Source organism: Aquarana catesbeiana, linkage group LG01 (assembly GCF_042186555.1).
Source record: "Aquarana catesbeiana isolate 2022-GZ linkage group LG01, ASM4218655v1, whole genome shotgun sequence".
Lineage (NCBI taxonomy): Eukaryota > Metazoa > Chordata > Amphibia > Anura > Ranidae > Aquarana > Aquarana catesbeiana.
The window spans coordinates 535,604,589-535,629,449 of record NC_133324.1 but is presented as its reverse complement, the minus strand read 5'-3'; the positions used below and the strand labels follow the sequence as shown (position 1 = coordinate 535,629,449).

At 42.9% G+C, this 24,861-nt stretch overlaps 1 protein-coding gene across 4 annotated transcripts in view; it reads left to right on the top strand.

Annotated features, from left to right (window-relative positions):
• TIMM44 (translocase of inner mitochondrial membrane 44) overlaps positions 1-24,861 on the top strand; it is an 822,359-nt gene that overhangs the window by 743,775 nt on the left and 53,723 nt on the right. For all 4 annotated transcript variants that reach the window (XM_073594831.1, XM_073594823.1, XM_073594814.1 and 1 more), the window contains 2 exons: positions 17,320-17,409; positions 17,504-17,614. In XM_073594831.1, coding sequence (XP_073450932.1) covers positions 17,320-17,409; positions 17,504-17,614 — 201 coding nt within the window. The remainder of the gene's footprint in view (positions 1-17,319; positions 17,410-17,503; positions 17,615-24,861) is intronic.

Sequence of the window (24,861 nt, the reverse complement as noted above, 5' to 3'; positions counted from 1 at the left end):
TCAATGTCTAAACTACCATCGCGGCCATTTTCTTGTATACTCAAGTAATTAAAGTGAGTAAAATAGAAGACACTGAGAGACAACAGCGTGGACATTTTCTTGTGGTCTACATATATTCCGCCGGCCATTTACAAATTTAAAATTGATAAAAAAATATATATATATATATATATATAAATATATATATATATATATATAAAATACTAAAATATAAATGCATAGCATTAACGGTGCCGCACACCGGAAATGAAGTGTGAGGCATGGCATAATACCAAGAGTGAATAGTGAGATACAGTCACTTGGTAATACCTAATCAAAATTAAAAATTGATTAAAAAACAGTTCAGATCAAACTCAACGTTCAAGCCTTCTGAAATGAGATTCCTCAAAGTGTGTATCTATCTGGATTCCTTCCGACGTATGGTTCTCACCTTATGGCTCCCTCTCCATGATCTACTATATTTTTCAATGCCCCAAAGCTGTAGATGTGTAGGATCTTTGTTGTGTACTTGTGTGAATTGTCTCGATACACTATGTTTGGGGAAACCATTCACACTGTTTTGAACATGTTCCTTCACTCTAGTTTTTAATGCTCTTTTTGTTCTTCCAACATACTGTAACAACAGTACGGTATGTTGGAAGAACAAAAAGAGCTTTAAAGAGAAGGTTGTTGTCAGTGAGGTAGCAACTCATACAGTTCTGGACAAGGCATTCAAGAAGCTTGGAGGCAAGCGGGAGAAGGGTCTTAAGTTATTCAAACAGGTGGGGTCCAGTGAGGGTTTCTTAAGTATGGGGGTTAACCAGTGGTAACAAGACTGAAGGAGGAAAGTTTTGAGTGTGATGTCCATATATCAAACCATTGTCTCACAACCCATTCATACTTGGCTTTTTTTGAACATGGCTTTGCTGAGAACTACAAATACAAGATCTTGTCCATAATATACTTAGTTATAAGCCAAATTAAAGAATTCTACATTTACCAAAAAATAAGATGATATCCTGTGTTTGTGTGCACTATAATTAACTCGTGTTTTTTTTTTTTTTTTTTTTTTTTTTACTGAAACTGTTCTACTGTGGCAGAATGGCACGGGCAGGCAAATCGCCGTAATGTTATGGCGGCCGCGGCGATTGGATTTGATCCAGAACTAATCAATTCCCAGGCCAATGAAATCTGACCTGGACCTGGTGATCGCTCCTGGTGAATGAGATCCTTCCCCTGCATGTGTAAGTGTAAACACAGCAGGGGAAGTGGGGAAGTGATGTCATCTCTCCTTGTGTCGGTCTTTTCCATTCAAGACCGAGGAGAGAGAATATCTCACAGTAAATGCACCAACACTACACTGACACCAGTTCACGTAGGTACACTTGCCACCGCCCAGTTAACCCCTTCACCTCCCCGTTAACCCTTTCACCCCCCCAGTTAACCCTTTCACCCCCCCAGTTAACCCTTTCACCCACTGTCACTGTGTCACCCAGTGCAGTGTTCAGATTCTTTTTTTGATCACTGTACTGGTGTCATTAGTGACACTAATCAGTATTAGGGTAATTATTGGTAGGCCCAGATAGGTCTAGGGCCCCCCCATAAAGGTTTAACCCCTTGATCACCCCGTCACCAGTGATCACTGTATTAGGTGTAACGGGTGATGCTGTTTAGCTATATTTTTTTTATAGTGTCAGGGCACCCGCCGTATATTACCCAATAAAGGTTTAACCCCCTGATCACCCGGCTGGTGACATCAGTTAGGTTTTAGAGTCAGTCACGGTCTGCGTCGCCCCAGGCAGCGTCAGATAAGTGCACACACCATACACCTCCCTTAGTAGTATAGTGTCTGAACAGATCAATATCTGATCAGAACTATATTAGCGTCCCCAGCAGTTTAGGGTTCCCAAAAAGGCAGTGTTAGCGGGATCAGCCCAGATACCTGCTAGCACCTACGTTTAGCACTTCCGCCCAGCCTAGCCCACCCAAGTGCAGTATCAATTGATCACTGTCACTTACAAAACACAACACGCATAACTGCAGCGTTCGTAGAGTCAGGGCTGATCCCTGCGAATGCTAACAGTTTTTTTGGTAGCGTTTGAATCAGTCGCTGACAGTCAGATTCTTTTTTTACTTGTGAGTCTCACTACTGTACCAGTAAATTTAGAGACCAAAATGTCAAATCAAAGGTACAGTAGTGAAGAGGCCTACACGTTTCTGAGCATGACAGATAGTGAAGAGGAAGTCACTCATCTGTCAGATTCAGGCTCAGAATACGAACCTGTGGACAGCAGCTTCACCCTGACAGATAGCTCTGACGACGGAGTTGTGGTCCCTGCCAAGGTCAGGCGTACCAGACCCCGTTCTTCTGCTGTCTTTGAGGTGCAAGAACCGCAGGGCTCTCGTATGAAGCAGAAAGCCAGTACTAGTGCCGCTCATCCTGGTGAACTGGCAAGCACCAGCGGCCTAGTACATCCTGGTCATACATCCAGCACTGCAGTATCACGTGGTGACGTGGCGAGTCCCATAAGTGCAGTTCAAGTTGGCGAGAAGGCTAGCACAAATAGTGTCCCACTGTGACCAAGAAGAAGACAAAGACAGGCCCGTCGAGCCCATAGTGCCCTTCCTGCTGCATTTGCCAATCCTATTTGGGAGCCCACCACTCCTGCAGCACCCGTACTTCCCCCATTCACTGGCCAACCCGAAATTCAGGTGGAGACAGTTGATTTTACGTCACTTGATTTTTATTCACTGTTTTTCACCAAAGATTTCTATAGATCTATTGTGGACCAAAGCAATTTATATGCTGGTCAATTCATTGCCGCTAATCCCCAGCTGACCCTTGCTAGAGAATGGAAACTAATTACGGTTTCTGAATTTAAGACCTTCCTGGGCCTATCCCTCCTCATGGGCATAACTAAAAAGAGTGAGTTGCGGTCATATTGGTCCACTGACCCAATTCACCATATGCTCAGTCATTTGCTCGCTGTGGAGGGATAATAAGAATGTTTGCGTTCTGTCCTCCCTTCACGCAGACACGACGGTCCAAATTCCTACGGCGACTGGTGTTGTGGAGAAACCCCTCTGTGTCCACGAATATAACCTTAATATGGGAGGGGTGGACCTCAACGACCAGTTGTTGGCGCCGTACCCAATTGCCCGTAAGGCCAGACGCTGGTACAAAAAAGTGTCTGTATACTTATTTCAATTGGCTCTGCTGAATGCTTATGTGCTATACAAAGCTTCAGGATGAACTGGATTCTTCCTTAAATTCCAGGAAACGATCATCACGGCCCTTCTGTTTCCAGACAGTCCTGTGGCCCAACTTCCCAATCCAAATGCAGTAAGCCGGCTGCATGAGAGTCATTTTCCGCATGTCCTCTCTGGTACCCCTACCCAAAGAAACTCCCAAAGAAGATGTTGTGTCTGTAGAAAGCGCGGATATAGGCGTGACACCCACTTGTATTGTCCCTCCTGTCCTGACCATCCTGGTCTTTGCATTGGTGACTGTTTTGAATGCTACCACACACTAGTGCAGTATTAGCGTAGGGTACAGCATTGCACAGTCCTAGGCATACTACCACAGGGTCTTGAAAGATGTGATGGCATCGCATTTTGAGAGACCCTAATCTGGAACGTTTACAGTTTATATAAAAGTGAAAAAAAAAAATAAAACACACAAAAAAAATTAAAAAGCCAAAAATAGTTGTGGTTTTATTTTCCTTCTCTCTATTGTTCTCTCTATTGTCTGCTCTTTTGTTATTTCTCTTTTGTTACTGTATTTTAGAACTGTAATGTTTTATTTTTACAATGTTTTATTGTATTTGCTTTTCAGGTATGGTAAGTCTTACTGTTATACGGTTATTGTTAACCAACATTTGCTTAGCAGGTGTGCCATTCAGCTGCAGCATGGGTATATTTATTCTGACAGCAACAGCAATTGCTCCCGCGATGCATAAAGCCGTGACTCCAGCGCTGTAGGAAGTGATTTCACCACCAAAAAGAGCATATATGCCGAAGCATGGGGGCAGGGGTGGAGGAGCAATTTGCTCCTAACATTAGTATGGGGATACCACGTGTGTGAGACTTTTTGGGAGCCTAGCTGCGTACAGGACCTCAAAAACCAATCTCTAAAGGCGAAAAATTGTGATTTTACTCCTCACTACCTATCACGGTTCCAGGGGCACTGATAGGTCCAAATAGCACAAATGACCCCGTTTTGGAAAGTAGACACCCCAAGGTATTTGCTAAGAGGCATGTTGAGTATTTTGTCGCTCTCATTTATTTTTGAAAATGAAGAAAGAAAAGAAAAATTTGTTTTTTTTTTGTTTTTGTTTTTTTTTTCTTTTTTAAATTTTGAAAACTTTGTGACAAAAAGCGAGATCTGCAAAATACTCAACATGCCTCAGCAAATAGCTTGGGGTGTCTACTTTCCAAAATGGGTCATTTGGGGGGGGGGGGGTTGTGCTATCTGGGCATTTCATGGCCTCTGAAACTGTGATAGGCAGTGAGGAGTGAAATCAAAAATTTACGCCCTTAGAAAGCCTGAAGTATTTTGGGGTGTAATTTCACATATGCCCATGGCATGTTTGAGCAATATATCATTTAGTGACAACTTTGTGCAAAAAAAATGTTTTTAATTTTCCCGCAACTTGTGGCAAAATATGAAATATTCCATTGGCTCAACATGCCTATCATTAAATAGCTTGGGATGTCTACTTTCTAAAATAGGGTCATTTGGTGGGGGGGGGGGTTGTGCTATCTTGGCATTTTATGGCCTTCAAAACTGTGATTGGTGGTGAGGTGTGAAATCAAAAATTTATGCCCTTAGAAATCCTGAAGGCGGTGCTTGGTTTTCGGGGTCCTGTACGCGGCTAGACTCCCAAAAAGTCTCACACATGAGAGAAGAAGCAGAATGTATTTTGGGGTGTAATTCCACATATAACCATGGCACGTGTGAGCAATATATCATTTGGTGACAACTTTGCGTAATGTTGTTTTATTTTTGTTTTGTTTTGTCATTTTTCAATCACTTGTGAAAAAAAAAAGAAAATTATTCAGTGGGCTCAACATGCCTCTCAGCAATTTCCTTGGGGTGTCTACTTTCCAAAATGGGGTCATTTGGGGGGGGGGGGTTGTACTGCCCTGCCATTTTAGCACCTCAAGAAATGAGATAGGCAGTCATAAACTAAAAGCTGCGTAAATTCCAGAAAATGTACCCTAGTTTGTAGACACTATAACTTTTGCGCAAACCAATAAATATACGCTTATTTACTTTTTTTACCAGACATGTGGCTGAATACATTTTAGCCTAAATGTATGACTAAAATTGAGTTTATTGGATTTTTTTTATAACACAAGTTAGAAAATATCTTTTTTTTTTTTTTTTCAAAATTTTCATTTTTTTTCCGTTTATATCGCAAAAAATAAAAATCGCAGAGGCAATCAAATACCATCAAAAGAAAGCTCTATTTGTGGGAAAGAAAAGGACGCAAATTTTGTTTGGGTACAGCATTGCATGACCGCGCAATTACTAGTTAACCACTTACCGACCGCCGCACGACGATGTACATCCAAACTTTGGCGGCGGATATCGTTGTTATGGCAGCAGCTAACCCCGGTATCCCCGTTTTCGTGCGGCGGCCGGCTTTCAGATAAAAGTGGTCCCTGCGGCGGATTCGCCGCAAGATCACTTTTATCGGTGGCGGGAGAGGGCCCCCCACCGCGATCCGGTGCCCTCCGCTGCTTACCAGAGCCGGCGATCGCATCCTCCTCCGTGGTGTGTCTGGAGACGAGTGAGGCTAAGATGGCGCCCACTCGTCTCCATGACACTGCTGGGCGGAAGCAACGTCAAAACGTCACTTCTGTCCACGCCTCCTCTTAAAGGCACATTTTTTCAAATGTCATTTTTTTAAATGACTTTTTTTTTTTTTTTAATTGCATTTTAGTGTAAATATGAGATTTGAGGTCTTTTTGACCCCAGATCTCATATTTAAGAGGTCCTGCCATGCTTTTTTGTATTACAAGGGATGTTTACATTCCTTGTAATAGGAATAAAAGTGACACCATTTTTGTTTTTAAAACAGTGTAAAAATAAATAAAATGTTGTAAAATAAATAATAAAAATTAAAAAAAAATTTTAAACCCCCCCCCCGTCCCGACGAGCTCGCGCGCTGAAGCGAATGCATACGCGAGTAGCGCCCGCATATGAATACGGTGGTCAAACCACACATGTGAGGTATCTCAGTGACCGGTAGAGCGAGAGCAATAATTCTAGCCCTAGACCTCCTCTGTACCACAAAATATGCAACCTGTAGAATTTTTTAAACGTCGCCTATGGAGATTTTTGAGGGTAAAAATTTGACGCAATTTTCAAGCGTGACATGTTGGGTATCAATTTACTTGGCGTAACATTATATTTCACAATATAAAAAAAATTGGGCTAACTTTACTGTTGTCTATTTTTTTATTCAAAAAAGTGAATTTTTTCCAAAAAAAGTGCACTTTTAAGACCGCTGCGCAAATACGGTGCAAAACAAAGTATTGCAACATCCGCCATTTTATTCTGTAGGATGTTAGAAGAAAAACCATATATAAAAGTTTGGGGGTTCAAATTTATTTTCTAGCAAAAAAACCTGTTTTAAACATGTAAACACCTAAAATCCAAAACGTGGCTGGTCCTTAAGTGGTTAAAGAAGCACGGTGCCAAATTGTAAAAAGTGCTCCAGTCATTGAGCAGCCAAATCCTCCGGGGCTGAAATTTTTAAATGCTCCAAACTGTACCCAACCCAAAGTGACATCTGAGCTATTACTTCCCATGTGAGCAGGAAGAACAGATTTCTAGGCAGCCTGTGCACAAGTAGTAGGGCGGTGATTGATCCTGGTGCAGTGTTGGGCTCAGTGTGTAGCTCTTCTCTATTTTGACTGTTGTTAGTCCCTAAATCACAGGTCACTGCGCTATACCTCTGGCAACTTTTGCTGCTTATGCCTTAGAGCAGGGACAGCTTGGCAACCTAGTGCTTCAACTCTCTTCTCTCACCTTTGCTACATCCTTCTGCCACTGCAAGGGCTGAGGTTGAAAGCTTGTATCTGGAGCCACATGCAAAGTGAACAGGTCTACACAAAGTAACAATACTACATATATAAAACATACAAAAGTGTGCTTAAGAGCAAATGGTATGTCAATCCACAGCGAAATCAAGAAAAATGCTCTGGAGATGCAAATCTAACGTTGGTGGTTAACGGTTCTAATCCCGTCCAGGGTCAATGAAACAAGGAAGGACTTATATCAAAATCTCATGGGTAGGGATGAGCCGAACACCCCCCTGTTCGGTTCGCACCAGAACATGCGAACAAGAAAAAAGTTCGCACGAACACCGTTAAAGTCTATGGGACACGAACATGAATAATCAAAAGTGCTAATTTTAAAGGCTTATATGCAAGTTATTGTCATAAAAAGTGTTTGGGGACCCGGGTCCTGCCCCAGGGGACATGGATCAATGCAAAAAAAAGTTTTTAAAACGGCTGTTTTTTCAGGAGCAGTGATTTTAATAATGCTTAAAGTCAAACAATAAAAGTGTAATATCCCTTTAAATTTCATAGCTGGGGGGTGTCTATAGTATGCCTGTAAAGGGGCGCATGTTTCCCGTGTTTAGAACAGTCTGACAGCAAAATGACATTTGGAAGGAAAAAACCCATTTAAAACTACCCGCGGCTATTGCATTGCCGACAATACACATAGAAGTTCATTGATAAAAACGGCATGGGAATTCCCTACAGGGAAACCCCGAACCAAAATTTAAAAAAAAAATGACGTGGGAGTCATATTACACTTTTATTGTTTGACTTTAAGCATTATTAAAATCACTGCTCCTGAAAAAAGGGCAGTTTTTAAAACTTTTTTTTGCATTGATCCATGTCCCCTGGGGCAGGACCCGGGTCCCCAAACACTTTTTATGACAATAACTTGCATATAAGCCTTTAAAATTAGCACTTTTGATTTCTCCCATAGACTTTTAAAGGGTGTTTTGCGGCATTCGAATTTGCCGCGAACACCCCAAATTGTTCGCTGTTCGCTAACATGGAGATATGAGTAAAAGGCCCTACTAAGAGGACAATACTTAAATAAGCACTATGTCACACTATGTGTAACTGATAAGGAAAAAATGTGACCATCTGGGTACAACTGAGTACTAACAATAAAGAAACCGCATTCTTGACATGATATCAGAGATTTGTGTCTGGAGGGATTGCAAGTAATGTAAAATTTGTTGTAGCGGAAAGTGTTCTAAAGAGGGCATCTCAAGTGTTGGACAAAATAAGAGGTATGACATATGCCCATGTGATCTAAGGAGTGTCCTATACAATATAACCATTTATTCAAAATGTATTTTGCTACATTTCTTTGGAAATAACCCAAATCCGTGTATATTATTTAGTCTGTAGGAAAGTTATACAGTCCAAAGTTATACATACAAACTATGGTATACAGTGGGGAAGGAAAGTATTCAGACCCCCTTAAATTTTTCACCCTTTGTTATATTGCAGCCATTTGCTAAAATCATTTAAGTTCGTTTTTTTTTCCTCATTAATGTACACACAGCACCCCATATTGACAGAAAAACACAGAATTGTTGACATTTTTTCAGATTTATTAAAAAAGAAAAACTGAAATATCACATGGTTATATTGATTGGACTTGATTAGGAAAGCCACACACCTGTCTATATAAGACCTTACAGCTCACAGTGCATGTCAGAATAAATGAGAATCATGAGGTCAAAAGAACTGCCTGAAGAGCTCAGAGACAGAATTGTGGCAAGGCACAGATCCGGCCAAGTGTACAAAAAAAATTTCTGCTGCACTTAAGGTTCCTAAGAGCACAGTGGCCTCCATAATCCTTAAATGGAGGACTTTGGGACAACCAGAACCCTTCCTAGAGCTGGCTGTCTGGCCAAACTGAGCTATCGGGGGAGAAGAGCCTTGGTGAGAGAGGTAAAGAAGAACCCAAAGATCACTGTGGCTGAGCTCCAAAGATGCAGTCGGGAGATGGGAGAAACTTGTAGACAGTCAACTATCACTGCAGCCCTCCACCAGTCGGGGCTTTATGGCAGAGTGGCCCGACGGAAGCCTCTCAGTGCAAGACACATGAAAGCCCGCATGGAGTTTGCTAAAAAAAAAACACCTGAAGGACTCCAAGATGGTGAAAAATAAGATTCTCTGGTCTGAGGAGACCAAAATAAAACTTTTTGGCCTTAATTCTAAGCGGTATGTGTGGAGAAAACCAGGCACTGCTCATCACCTGTCCAATACAGTCCCAACAGTGAAGCATGGTAGTGGCAGCATCATGCTGTGGGGGTGTTTTTCAGCTGCAGGGACAGGACGACTGGTTGCAATCAAGGGAAGGATGAATGCAGCCAAGTACAGGGATATCCTGGATGAAAACCTTCTCCAGAGTGCTCAGGACCTCAGACTGTGCCGAAGGTTTACCTTCCAACAAGACAATGACCCTAAGCACACAGTTAAAATAACAAAGGAGTGGCTTCACAACAACTCCATGACTGTTCTTGAATGGCCGAGCCAGAGCCCTGACTTAACCACTTGACGACCGCCTCACGCCGATGTACGTCGGCAAAGTGGCACGGACAGGCAAAATCACGTACAGGGTACGTGATTTGCCTTCCGCGGGTGGGGGGTCCGATCGGACCCCCCCCGGTGCCCGAGGCGGTCGTCTTTTGTCCAGCGGCGATCGGTGATGAGGGGGAGACCATCCGTTCGTGGCCCCCCCCTCGCGATCGCCGCCGGCCAATGAAAACACTCCTTTGCTGCTGTATGCTAAACAGCAGCAAAGGAAGTGATGTCATCTCCCCTCGGGTCGGTATTTTCCGTTCCGGCCCGAGGAGAGAAGACATCTATGTGAGTGCACCAACACACACACACACAGTAGAACATGCCAGGCACACAAAACACCCCGATCCCCCCCCCGATCGCCCCCCGATCCCCCCCCCCCCCCTGTCACAAACTGACACCAGCAGTTTTTTTTTTTTTTTTTTTTTTTTTTTTTCTGATTACTGCATAGTGTCAGTTTGTGACAGTTACAGTGTTGGGACAGTGAGTATTACCCCCCTTTAGGTCTAGGGTACCCCCCTAACCCCCCCTAATAAAGTTTTAACCCCTTGATCACCCCCTGTCACCAGTGTCACTAAGCGATCATTTTTCTGATCACTGTATTAGTGTCGCTGGTGACGCTAGTTAGTGAGGTAAATATTTAGGTTCGCCGTCAGCGTTTTATAGCGTCAGGGACCCCCATATACTACCTAATAAATGTTTTAACCCCTTGATTGCCCCCTAGTTAACCCTTTCACCACTGATCACCGTATAACCGTTACGGATGACGCTGGTTAGTTTGTTTATTTTTTATAGTGTCAGGGCACCCGCCGTTTATTACCAAATAAAGGTTTAGCCCCCTGATCGCCCGGCGGTGATATGCGTCGCCCCAGGCAGCGTCAGATTAGCGCCAGTACCGCTAACACCCACGCATGCAGCATACGCCTCCCTTAGTGGTATAGTATCTGATCGGATCAATATCTGATCCGATCAGATCTATACTAGCGTCCCCAGCAGTTTAGGGTTCCCAAAAACGCAGTGTTAGCGGGATCAGCCCAGATACCTGCTAGCACCTGCGTTTTGTGCCTCCGCCCAGCCCACCCAAGTGCAGTATCGATCGATCACTGTCATTACAAAACACTAAACGCATAACTGCAGCGTTCGCAGAGTCAGGCCTGATCCCTGCGATCGCTAACAGTTTTTTTGGTAGCATTTTGGTGAACTGGCAAGCACCAGCCCCAGGCGTCAGGTTAGCGCCAGTACCGCTAACACCCACGCACGCACCGTACACCTCCCTTAGTGGTATAGTATCTGAACGGATCAATATCTGATCCGATCAGATCTATACTAGCGTCCCCAGCAGTTTAGGGTTCCCAAAAACGCAGTGTTAGCGGAATCAGCCCAGATACCTGCTAGCACCTGCGTTTTGCCCCTCCGCCCGGCCCAGCCCAGCCCACCCAAGTGCAGTATCGATCGATCACTGACACTTACAAAACACTAAACGCATAACTGCAGCGTTCGCAGAGTCAGGCCTGATCCCTGCGATCGCTAACAGTTTTTTTTTGTAGCGTTTTGGTGAACTGGCAAGCACCAGCCCCAGGCAGCGTCAGGTTAGCGCCAGTACCACTAACACCCACGCACGCAGCATACGCCTCCCTTAGTGGTATAGTATCTGAACGGATCAATATCTGATCCGATCAGATCTATACTAGCGTCACCAGCAGTTTAGGGTTCCCAAAAACGCAGTGTTAGCGGGATCAGCCCAGATACCTGCTAGCACCTGCGTTTTGCCCCTCCGCCCGGCCCGGCCCAGCCCACCCAAGTGCAGTATCGATCGATCACTGACACTTACAAAACACTAAACGCATAACTGCAGCGTTCGCAGAGTCAGGCCTGATCCCTGCGATCGCTAACGTTTTATGGTAGCGTTTTGGTGAACTGGCAAGTGCCAGCGGCCTAGTACACCCCGGTCGTAGTCAAACCAGCACTGCAGTAACACTTGGTGACGTGGCGAGTCCCATAAGTGCAGTTCAAGCTGGTGAGGTGGCAAGCACAAGTAGTGTCCCGCTGCCACCAAAAAGACAAACACAGGCCCATCGTGCCCATAGTGCCCTTCCTGCTGCATTCGCCAATCCTAATTGGGAACCCACCGCTTCTGCAGCGCCCGTACTTCCCCCATTCACATCCCCAACCAAATGCAGTCGGCTGCATGAGAGGCATTTTTATGTCCTCCCGAGTACCCCTACCCAACGAACCCCCCAAAAAAGATGTCGTGTCTGCAGCAAGCGCGGATATAGGCGTGACACCCGCTATTATTGTCCCTCCTGTCCTGACAATCCTGGTCTTTGCATTGGTGAATGTTTTGAACGCTACCATTCACTAGTTGAGTATTAGCGTAGGGTACAGCATTGCACAGACTAGGCACACTTTCACAGGGTCTCCCAAGATGCCATCGCATTTTGAGAGACCCGAACCTGGAACCGGTTACCGTTATAAAAGTTAGTTACAAAAAAAGTGTAAAAAAAAAAAAAAATATGAAATAAAAAAAAATAGTTGTTGTTTTATTGTTCTCTCTCTCTCTATTCTCTCTCTCTATTGTTCTGCTCTTTTTTACTGTATTCTATTCTGCAATGTTTTATTGTTATTGTTATTGTTATTATGTTTTATCATGTTTGTTTTTCAGGTATGTAATTATTTATACTTTACTGTTTACTGTGCTTTATTGTTAACCATTGTTAACCATTTTTTTGTCTTCAGGTACGCCATTCACGACTTTGAGTGGTTATACCAGAATGATGCCTGCAGGTTTAGGTATCATCTTGGTATCATTCTTTTCAGCCAGCGGTCGGCTTTCATGTAAAAGCAATCCTAGCGGCTAATTAGCCTCTAGACTGCTTTTACAAGCCGTGGGAGGGAATGCCCCCCCCCCCCCCACCGTCTTCCGTGTTTTTCTCTGGCTCTCCTGTCTCAACAGGGAACCTGAGAATGCAGCCGGTGATTCAGCCAGCTGACCATAGAGCTGATCAGAGACCAGAGTGGCTCCAAACATCTCTATGGCCTAAGAAACCGGAAGCTACGAGTATTTCATGACTTAGATTTCGCCAGATGTAAATAGCGCCATTGGGAAATTGGGGAAGCATTTTATCACACCGATCTTGGTGTGGTCAGATGCTTTGAGGGCAGAGGAGAGATCTAGGGTCTAATAGACCACAATTTTTTCAAAAAAGAGTACCTGTCACTACCTATTGCTATCATAGGGGATATTTACATTCCCCGAGATAACAATAAAAATGATTAAAAAAAAAAATATGAAAGGAACAGTTTAAAATTAAGATTAAAAAAGCAAAAAAATAATAAAGAAAAAAAAAACAAAAAAAAAAAACACCCCTGTCGCCCCCTGCTCTCGCGCTAAGGCGAACGCAAGCGGCGGTCTGTCGTCAAACATAAACAGCAATTGCACCATGCATGTGAGGTATCACCGCGAAGGCCAGATCGAGTGCAGTAATTTTTCCAGTAGACCTCCTCTGTAAATCTAAAGTGGTAACCTGTAAAGGCTTTTGAAGGCTTTTAAACATGTATTTATTTTGTTGCCACTGCACGTTTGTGCGCAATTTTAAAGCATGTCATGTTTGGTATCCATGTACTCGGCCTAAGATCATCTTTTTTATTTCATCAAACATTTGGGCAATATAGCGTGTTTTAGTGCATTAAAATTAAAAAAAGTGTGTTTTTTCCCCAAAAAATGCGTTTGAAAAATCGCTGCGCAATTACTGTGTGAAAAAAAAAAATGAAACACCCACCATTTTAATCTGTAGGGCATTTGCTTTAAAAAAATATATAATGTTTGGGGGTTCAAAGTAATTTTTTTGCAAAAAAAAAAAACTTTTTCATGTAAACAATAAGTGTCAGAAAGGGCTTTGTCTTCAAGTGGTTAGAAGAGTGGGTGATGTGTGACATAAGCTTCTAAATGTTGTGCATAAAATGCCAGGACAGTTCAAAACCCCCCCAAATGACCCCATTTTGGAAAGTAGACACCCCAAGCTATTTGCTGAGAGGCATGTCGAGTCCATGGAATATTTTATATTGCGACACAAGTTGCGGGAAAGAGACAAATTTTTTTTTTTTTTTTTTTTTTTTTTGCACAAAGTTGTCACTAAATGATATATTGCTCAAACATGCCATGGAAATATGTGAAATTACACCCCAAAATACATTCTGCTGCTTCTTCTGAGTACGGGGATACCACATGTGTGAGACTTTTTGGGAGCCTAGCCGCGTACGGGACCCCGAAAACCAAGCACCGCCTTCAGGCTTTCTAAGGGCGTGAATTTTTGATTTCACTCTTCACTGCCTATCACAGTTTCGGAGGCCATGGAATGCCCAGGTGGCACAAAACCCCCCCAAATGACCCCATTTTGGAAAGTAGACACCCCAAGCTATTTGCTGAGAGGTATAGTGAGTATTTTGCAGACCTCACTTTTTGTCACAAAGTTTTGAAAATTGAAAAAAGAAAAAAAAAAAATGTTTTTTCTTGTCTTTCTTCATTTTCAAAAACAAATGAGAGCTGCAAAATACTCACCATGCCTTTCAGCAAATAGCTTGGGGTGTCTACTTTCCAAAATGGGGTCATTTGGGGGGGTTTTGTGCCACCTGGGCATTCCATGGCCTCCGAAACTGTGATAGGCAGTAAAGAGTGAAATCAAAAATTTTCACCCTTAGAAATCCTGAAGGCAGTGATTGGTTTTCGGGGTCCAGTACGCGGCTAGGCTCCCAAAAAGTCCCACACATGTGGTATCCCCATACTCAGGAGAAGCAGCTAAATGTATTTTGGGGTGCAATTCCACATATGCCCATGGCCTGTGTGAGCAATATATCATTTAGTGACAACTTTATGAAAAAAAAAAAAAAAAAAAAAAAAAAGTGTCACTTTCCCGCAACTTGTGTCAAAATATAAAATATTCCATGGACTCAATATGCCTCTCAGCAAATAGCTTGGGGTGTCTACTTTCCAAAATGGGGTCATTTTGGGGGGTTTTGTGCCACCTGGGCATTCCATGGCCTCCGAAACTGTGATAGGCAGTGAAGAGTGAAAGCAAAAATTTACACCCTTAGAAATCCTGAAGGCGGTGATTGGTTTTCGGGGCCCCGTACGCGGCTAGGCTCCCAAAAAGTCCCACACATGTGGTATCCCCATACTCAGGAGAAGCAGCTAAATGTATTTTGGGGTGCAATTCCACATAGGCCCATGGCCTGTGTGAGCAATATATCATTTAGTGACGACTTTTTGTAAATATTTTTTTTTTTTTTTTTTTTTGTCATTTTTCAATCACTTGGGACAAAAAAAATAAATATTCAATGGGTTCAACATGCCTCTCAGCAATTTCCTTGGGGTGTCTACTTTCCAAAATGGGGTCATTTGGGGGGGGTTTTGTACTGCCCTGCCATTTTAGCACCTCAAGAAATGAGATAGGCAGTCATAAACTAAAAGCTGTGTAAATTCCAGAAAATGTACCCTAGTTTGTAGACGCTATAACTTTTGCGCAAACCAATAAATATACGCTTATTGACATTTTTTTTACCAAAGACATGTGGCCGAATACATTTTGGCCTAAATGTATGACTAAAATTTAGTTTATTGGATTTTTTTTATAACAAAAAGTAGAAAATATCATTTTTTTTCAAAATTTTCGGTCTTTTTCCGTTTATAGCGCAAAAAATAAAAACCGCAGAGGTGATCAAATACCATCAAAAGAAAGCTCTATTTGTGGGAAGAAAAGGACGCAAATTTCGTTTGGGTACAGCATTGCATGACCGCGCAATTAGCAGTTAAAGCGACGCAGTGCCAAATTGGAAAAAGACCTCTGGTCCTTAGGCAGCATAATGGTCCGGGGCTCAAGTGGTTAAACCCAACTGAGCATCTCTGGAGAGACCTAAAAATGGCTGTCCACCAACGTTTACCATCCAACCTGACAGAACTGGAGAGGAGGAATGGCAGAGGATCCCTAAATCCAGGTGTGAAAAACTTGTTGCATCTTTCCCAAAAAGACTCATGGCTGTATTAGCTTAAAAGGGTGCTTCTACTAAATACTGAGCAAAGGGTCTGAATACTTAGGACTATGTGATATTTCAGTTTTTCTTTTTTAATAAATCTGCAAACATGTCAACAATTCTGTGTTTTTCTGTCAATATGGGGTGCTGTGTGTACATTAATGAGGAAAAATGAACTTAAATGATTTTAGCAAATGGCTGCAATATAACAAACAGTGAAAAATGTAAGGGGGTCTGAATACTTTCTGACCCCACTGTATATCTGAAAATTGATCAATCCTAATGTACTGATAGACTATATCATTTCTTGAGGACCAAAACTGTCAGGACAGTACAGATATCCCCCAAATTACCCCTTTTTTGAATGTAGATGGTCCAAGGTGTTTACTAAGAGGCTTGGCGAGTTTTTTGAAGTTGTCATTTTTTGGAAAATGAAGAAATTTAAAAAAAAATGTTTTATTGTTATCCATGAGATGGATAAACAAAGCCCGGTGTTCTGCTTGACTAAGATTATTCTTGCGGGGGGCAGATGTAGTGGACAAACTCTCCTGAAGCACTAATCCCTCTCAATCACATTCTGAAAAGAGTCAATTGCACGAATTCTAGTCTGTACTCAATAGAAATATTTAATTACCCCTATATGTCTTATCAGTGGATGCACCATAAGTGCCACTCATTGATTCAGTGTCTAATTTGTCAAGGACAGATTTGGTTGTTACTCAAAAGAGGAAAAAGTGCACTCGGGAGATGGTTCATTATCAACAGGAGTGGTAGAGATAGAATTATCTAGAAAGTGTTTTTTCTTTCAGGGGGGAGGGGGGTGCAGATACCTGTCTAATACAGGTATCTGCAGCCACTTCCGGGCTTAGACAGCAGCAGAATATCTGCAGATGCCCCCCCCCCGTTGTGTTCCCAGCACACAACGGGGACCAGTACAGAAGTGCAGCGCGACTCGCGCATGCGCAGTAGGGATGTGGGCAGTGAAGCTACAGCGCTTCACTTCCCGATTCCCTGACCGAGGATGGCAGTGGGGGCAGCCGAGAGCCGAACGATTGATCGGCTTCGGTTGCCGACATCGCTGGACCCTGGGACAGGTAAGTGTCCATTTATTAAAAGTCAGCAGCTGCAGTATTTGTAGCTGCTGCCTTTTAATATTTTTTTTTAGGGTGCAGCTCCTCTTTAAGGTGTTTTTATAGATACATTTTTAGATGGAACTGCTATGTTAGGTGAGATAATTAATTATATTATTATTTATTATAAAGAGTTTAATTGTCTTGGTATGAAATAATAATGGAATTGGAAATGAGATCAATACACTAAAAAAAGGACTTCAAGAAGTCAGCCAAAGCCTGTAGTGAAACTATAGCAAGTTTTTCACAAGGCTTGGAACAACATACCATGTGAGCACGTTCAAAAACTTTATGCAAGTACCCAAGAGAATTGTTGCTGTGCTAAAATCAAAGGGTGGTCACTCTAAATTTAGATTAATTTTTTTTTCCATTCACTGTACTTTTCAAGAAACAGCCCAGAAACTATGTGTCTGTATTTTTAAATGCTTTTGCTTTACAGCATTTATTCACAAGTGCCTAAACTTATGCAGAATACTTTATATTACTGCCTAGGCGGTTTTATTATTAACATTAAGAATGAGAGCATATGATATTTACAAGCTGTTTTTTTATTTAGACATTTTGTCAGTTGGCACACCCTATTCAGCAAGCCAAATCCATGGGCCTACAAGTTCACTCCAGGATCCTGGATATTGACAACATTGATGTAAGTGTTAGTTTTTGTGTTTTATAGACATATATCCATTTTTCATTTGAAATTGTACAAATCACTAAATGTTGCATTGATGCATGTTTTTCAGCTGGCAATGGGAAAGATGATGGAACAAGGTCCAGTTCTCATTATAACATTCCAGGCTCAAACCGTCATGGTTCTCAAAAATCAGTTAGGAGTGGTTGTGGAAGGAGACCAGGCAAGTGTAACTTAACTTTTAGCATAGACTTAAAGGTCAAAATGTAGTAGGAAGTTCTTGTAGATACATTAGTTAAGACAATTCCAGTCTTCACAGGCATTTAAAAATGTAATGTCTAGATGTCTAACATGATATTTTAAATACACTTTACTCATTTAGGTTAGTACCCATATGTTGCTCAAAACGGGTGCCCACGCGATCCTGTGATGGCTGTGATCCTCAGATACAGCCCATTATAGATCAGGATATGGGTGCTGTGATTGGCCCTCCCGATCCTATGATGGCTGTGTCCAATCACAGCCTTCACAGAGTAAACAGACACATGTCTCTTTCAGTTCTCCTAACTGAGCTCAGTGTGGAGGGAGGGGTGGGGGAGCGGGGGGCTTCTGCAGCCTGTGTTGACAGCTCTTTGTGTAAGGGATGATTTTACACAGAGAGCCATCACAGATCACGCAGACTGCAGCCCTCCCCACACAATACACCAAGCACCATTGTCCCTGTTCCATAAACATCTGTCCAAGTGTCCCCATGAACATCTGCACAAAACATCTGTCAATGTCCTAACAACATCTGAACCAGTGCACAAAAACATCTGCAATAGTGTTCCATTGCAACATCAATATCTGTCAGTGTCGGTCGGTGGACAATCAACATCTGTCAAAGTGTACAAGTGCACAGAAACATCTGTCAGTGTACCAGTGTCCCACCAATAAATAAAAAAATTTAAGCGCCCCTGTGTTTGCGTGCAAAGACGAGCACACGCATTGGTCCCGTACGCATACGTAAACAAAAGTTGCACCATACATGTGAGGTATCGCTGCGGATGTCAAAGCAAGAGCAATAATTCTAGCCCCAGACCTCCTATGTAACTCTAAACTGGTAACCAAGAAAGGCTTATAAAGCGCCTATAGAGATGCTTAAATACGGAAGTTTGGCGCCATTTCACAATTGTGCACAATTTAAAAGCGTGACATGTTTGGTATGTGTTTACCTGGCGCAACACCATATTTTATATCTTACCAAAAATATAGGTATTGTCTTTATGCATTGAAATTCATTAAAATGTATTTATGCTTTAGTGTGTAAAATTGTGTTTGGAAAACTGCTGCACAAAAACCCTGCAACAGAAAAATTGGCAAAACCCACCATTTTGTTCTCTAGGGCCTCTGCTACAAAAATATATAATGTTTGGAGATTCTAACTAATTTTCTAGCAGAAATACAGATTTTTACTTGCAAACAAAAAGTGTTTGAAAAATGCCTGGTCTTAAAGTGGATAATGCCTGAAGCTACTCCTTGGATGTTACTCCTCTCTATGTGATTAGACTGTGAGAATCTCACACATGTGGTATCGCCATACTCAAGAGTAGAAGAATGTGTTTTGGGGTGTAGTTGCAAGTATGCCTATGCTGTGTGTGAGAAATAACTTGTTAATATGACATTTTTGTGAAAAAAAAATAATAATTTCTTCACTTTCCAAAGAATTGTGGGGAAAAAATTACAACTTCTTTAAAAAAGTCACCATGCTTCTTACTAAATACTTCGGATGGTCTACTTTCCAGGGGGTTTTTGTACTGTCTTGGCATATTAGGACCTCAAGAAATGAGATAGGCTGTCAGTACATCAGGTGTGATCAATTTTCAATGATTTTTACCATAGCTTGCAGACTATAACTTTCACACAGACCAAAAAATATACACTGATTTGGGTTATTTTTACCAAAGAAATGGAGCAGTATAAATTTGTCAAAATTTATGAAGAAAAAATACTTATTTGCAAAATTTTAAAACAAACTAAGAAAAACGCCTTTTTTTTAAAAAACTATTTTCTGTCTTTTTTGATTTGTAGCATAAAAAAATAAAAAACCCAGTGATGATTTAAATACCAACAAAAGAAAGCTGTGTGAAAAAAGTTATAAAAATTTCATATGGGTAGTGTTGCATGAGTAATTATGCAAAATGCGACAGCACTGAAAGCTGCCCTGGACAGCAAGAGGGTGAAAGTGCCCAGTATTGAGATGGGTAAAGATGAGTTCCAGTTATGGCATATATTTTTTATAGTTACATTGGTCCAGCTTAGACCAATGTAACTGTTTATATAACATATCTGGACAATAAGCCTGGCAGCTGGAAATCACTGGAGTAGACACCGCCACTCCAGTGGTCTCCACTTGACTCAGAGTCCCATGCTGAGCAGCTAGCCTGATACATTCTTAGCACAGGAGGTCAGCCACTCAGCACCATTTAACACTTTCCGACCCGGCCTGTAGTAAAACGCCGGAGGGCCTGGAGTGCTGTTGTTCTAGGACGACATCATATGACATTATCCCAGGACGCTCCGCCTGCAGGGGCTATGCAATGGCATGATCTATTACCAGCTGTGTCCACTGGCCAATGACTGATCACTGCACCGGCCTCCTACTAGTGACCAATCACAGCAGATCACATGACAATTGTAAACAATGGATGGCTTCCTTTCATGCCATCCATTGTATACAATTGTGTTGCTAGCTGTGGTTGGTCACAGCGATCACATGATACAGACAGGCCAATCAGCCCATCTGTACCATGTGATTAGCTTTGATCAATCACAGCTAATCACAACAAAAGATGAATGAACCAGTTTCATTCAGTAAAAATGGTTGCTTATACCAATGAAATTCAAATTTTTTGTAGTTGATCCAAAAAAAGATAGGTCCTCATAGATCCTCAATTCTGAGAGTAGGTTTGGGAGAGCAACTAGAGGATTGGACAGAAAAAATAACAAGTCATCCACATAAGCTGCAACCTTTGGAGCCAACGCTGATACTAGTAATGTCAGGGTTGTTTCTGACAGAGCGTAAAAAGGTTTCAAGGGTCAAGATGAATATCAAGGGAGAAAGAGGACACCCCTGTCAGGTCCCATTAATGATTCCGAAGGAAGAAGAAAGATGACCATTCACCTTCACTTGGGCAGATGGTCAAGAATAAAGCGCATTAATCCAATGCATCATTCATTGACCCAGCCCAATATGTTTGAGTCTCTGTCAGAAAAACCCAGTTTACCCTGTCAAATGTCTTTTCGGCATCTGTCAACAGAACCAACATAGAAATCTTCCGAACATGGATGGCATGGATCAAGTTGATAGCTTTTATCGTGTTGTCCCGGGCTTCTTTCGTTGGGACAAAGCCCACCTGGTCAGAATGGACCAGCTGAGGGATCGACTCAATAAGGCGCATCGCAAGAATTTTGGTGAACAGTTTAAAGTCAGTGTTCAGGAGCGAAATCGGGCGATAATTTTTACAGTGCAACGGGTCCTTACCTTCCTTCGCGATCACTTGATATGGGCTTGAATTGTGTCTTCTGGAAAGGCCGCCCCCGTTCACGCATCATTATACGCTGAAAGGAAATGTGGAGTCAGTAGGTCCGCAAAGGTTCTATAGTATAGCAGGGAATACTCGTCTGGACCCAGAGCTTTGCCCGTTTTCATGCTAGACATGGCCAAAGCCAGCTCCTCTGCAGAAATAGGTTCCTTTTTAAAAAATCCTTTTCAAATCTTCATCCGAAAGGTGAGGACGGCTCGAGTTCTGTAGGTAAACCACCCTATTGGGGACATCAGTAGCGGGCTCCTGATGAAGGTTGTAAAGGGAAGTGTAATATCTTTAGAATATTTTATCTATTCCCTCTGTTGCATGAACCTTATGTTGAGTTTTGTCAAGAAGCTCCAGGACAAATGTGCAAGCTTGTTGGGCTCTAAGCGCGTATGCCAGAATTTTGCCGCATTTGTTGCTATGTTCATAAAATGAACGTCTACATTTAGCTAACATAGCTTTGGCTCTATCCATTGGAAGGGAGCTGAGTTGGTTTCGCAAATCTAAGTTCTACTATAGTGTCTTTAGCCAACGATTCTTTGTGTGTCACTTCCAGTGTACAAATCTTCTCTATAATATCTACAATTTGGCTCTTAAGGCATGACCCGATCCTAATAAGGGTTCCCCTGATGTAACCCTTCTGTGCCTCAAATATTGGGTGCACTGTCGGAAGTCACAGTAGAAAAGAAGAATAATCTAAATTCTCTGGAAACCACCTCAGCAACGGACGATGTTTGGAGCAGGGAGTCGTTAAGCTTCCGCATCCATGGTTTGGGGGCCGAGGAGTCTGTCCACAGAAACCATTGCATGGGCCGAAAAAGTGATTGGACTAATGAATGCCGACGTAACCTTTGATAAGCGTGTTTGAGGCAGCAAGAAGAGGTCAATTCTAGTGTGCGAGTCATGGGGGTGAGAGTGAAAGGTATAGTCCTGTTGATTCGGATAAAGTATACGCAGATGTCAACCAGGTGGAAAGCTTGAAAGTTCTTCACGCGTTTCAACGCTGCGTAAGAGACATGGGAAGCGTCCCTAGAGGCATCCAAAACCCGATCCAACGTGAGATTCATGTCACCCCATACTATCGCTGCACCCTCTGCGAATTCACCCAGTTTGGCCAAAACCAATTCCAGAAAGGAAATCTGATTTGAGTTTGGGAAATATAAGTTCTTTAAGGTCACCAAAGTACAGCTGATAGTCCCCTTCACAAATGGAGCGCGGCCCTCTGCATCACACCACTGATTCCGCAAAGCCCAGGGAATCAAGTTACGTAACAAAATGCTAACTCCCTTAGATTTGGAATCGGAAGAGCAACCACGATAGACCATTGGGAAAAAACTATCGCAAAATTTAGGTATTCTGTCAGCATGAAACTGAGTCTCCTGAAGGAAATGGAGATGAGCCTTCATGTGTTTCAGGTTAGAAAGTACCAAAAAGCTTTTTTCGGGGTGTTCATCCCCTTCACATAGACACTAAATGGATAGACTCCTTTTTATCAGTAGCCATAGCTAAGGATGGTGGTTGAGAGGGGAGGGGAAAGAGGGAAGAGAAAAAAAAAAGCGAACACCTGTAGTGCTGCTAACTTAGGAACGCAAACCTAAGAAGCCATTGGCGTAAACGAGAAAAAATTATCAAAGCACCCTGGCAACCTAGCAATAGGCAATAAAACACGTGCCTATAGGGTTCAACACTATGTGGGGAAGGAGTCGGACACAGCAGGCATCCAAGGCTCCCTATTCCAACCTAAGCCCAGTAACATAAACAGGGAACATAGTGCAACTGTAATTAGACAGCCAGGCAATATAGACACTGCCAGTGCCGTGGGAGCGCAGAGCAGGCAGTGTGCAATGGCCCAGATACATAGAAATATTAAAACATCTATCCACCCCAAGCAGCAAGGTCGAAGCTCCTGCAATACAATAAGATGCCATGAAGGAGCAGACGAACAACCTAGACTATAAACCCCAAATATGGTAGAAATGGCCCAGAGTACCCAGAAAGGGAGGAGGGGGTGGAATAAAAAAGAGCAGACACCTTGCAGGCACCTTGCAAGCGAAAAGCAGGTAAATGTAAAAACAAAATAACATAGAGATAAAATGTAATACCCCCATCCCAGCATAGTGAGCCGTCAGCATGGTGATTCACAACACCCCCCATCCAATAAGAGGTTCAGCAGAGCAGGTCATTCAGGTCCCAGCCGTGGGTGCAGGTGGTATAGGTGCAGCATGCAGATTCTGCTACGGTTCCCCTAATGCAAAAGAGCACTCGCTGGTATCAGCCATAGTTATCACAGTCAGCCTTGTGGGCAACCCATGGAGGCCGGGTAGCTGTGTGGGGGTAAGCTCCCGGAGGATAGCAGAATGTCAAACAAGGGGATCATGATGGTAAAGGGGGCAAAGTAACAAGCAAGCACCTTGCCTGTTAGACAGCTTTTAGAGCATAGTGTGTTCCAGCAAGTTCTAGCTAGCATAGTCTGTCATTAGGTCCAATTCAACCATGGCCCCAAAGGCATACTATTCACGGCCACACAGCGAAACAGTCACGGCTCCAAAGCATCAACTGGAGCAGGGGTCCGGTCTTCTCTTCTCTGTCTAGGCGTGCAGCGTCGTAAACCGGACCAGGAGGCATGGGCAAATGAACAGCAATCTCGACCAGGTAACTCGCACAACCAGTCCAGTATTAGCTCCAGATCCAGAAACTTGAAGAGGTCTGGTAGGTCATCATGCTGTCGAAGTAGGAAAGATGCGGCCTCTTTATGGACGGTCAGCTGCAGGGGAAAGCCCCAGCGATAGGTTCCTTTTCTCTGGCGCAGTTTCTCCAACAAGGGTTTCAGCATTGCCCTCCTTTGCAAAGTGGCCCTTGAAATATCCGGCATAATGGCAATCCGTGCCCCATCAAAGTCTATCTGACTCTTTAGCCATGCACTGCGGAGGATCATTTCCTTCTGCGAGTACCTGTGTAGACGGCAGATTACATCTCTAGGACGGTCTGGGTCAGCGGATTTGGGGCTAAGCGCCCTATGTATCCTGTCAAATTCCAGGGCAGTCAGAGGGCTGGAGTCTAGCACATTATGGAAGATCGCCGTAACCATATTGACATGGAGAATTCTCTATACGCTATGCGTAATTCATGTCTCCTGCGCCAATAAGCGCCCTTTCAGCATTTTGGTATAATGCATCTTAGTACGACCCTGTTTCTTATATCTTCCCAAGTAATACAGACATGACCACCATTCTTAGAACCTCAGCTCCACAGCTCGACTGTCCTCTGGAGAGCCTGAGTTTTGTTTGTTGTTAGGAGATGCTGTCTGTTGCCTGCTAGAATGTGTATTGTAAATAAGTCTCTAGTATGGGATCTAAGAGTCATTAGATCCCCATTGTTTGTGTTAATTAACTCTGCTATTGTGATAATGTTGATTAGGTTTTCTGAGCTACAAGACGGCCAGTCTGGCCTAAAGGTCATGTCTGAGTCATCTAGGCTGTCTAAAGGGATTAGTTAATTAGCCCATGTTAATTGGGTTAATTAGGTTACAGGTGTATTGTTAGAGTAATATGAGCAGGAGGTCTGCACCTCCTCTTTTACTGTATAAAAGAGACTGTATTCCTGTCAATAAAGGGAGATTCCTGTTTGAACTTACATACAGCCTGCCTGGTGTTTGTTCTGAGCTACACAACTGGATTAGAACGGCACATAGCTGTAGTTCTAGTCCTGGAGCATCGGATGACCGAACCATCAGATGTTGTGATCTGCAATCTGATTCTATAGCTGCAGAGGAGTGTCGGGAGAGTGGAACCGAGCGAGCAAGGGGCTCGTTACATGCGACTTCTGAAGGTAATTGGTTCCACTAGATTTTAGTTAGGGGTATCAGAGTAAAGGGGGCTGAATGCAAATGTATGCCACA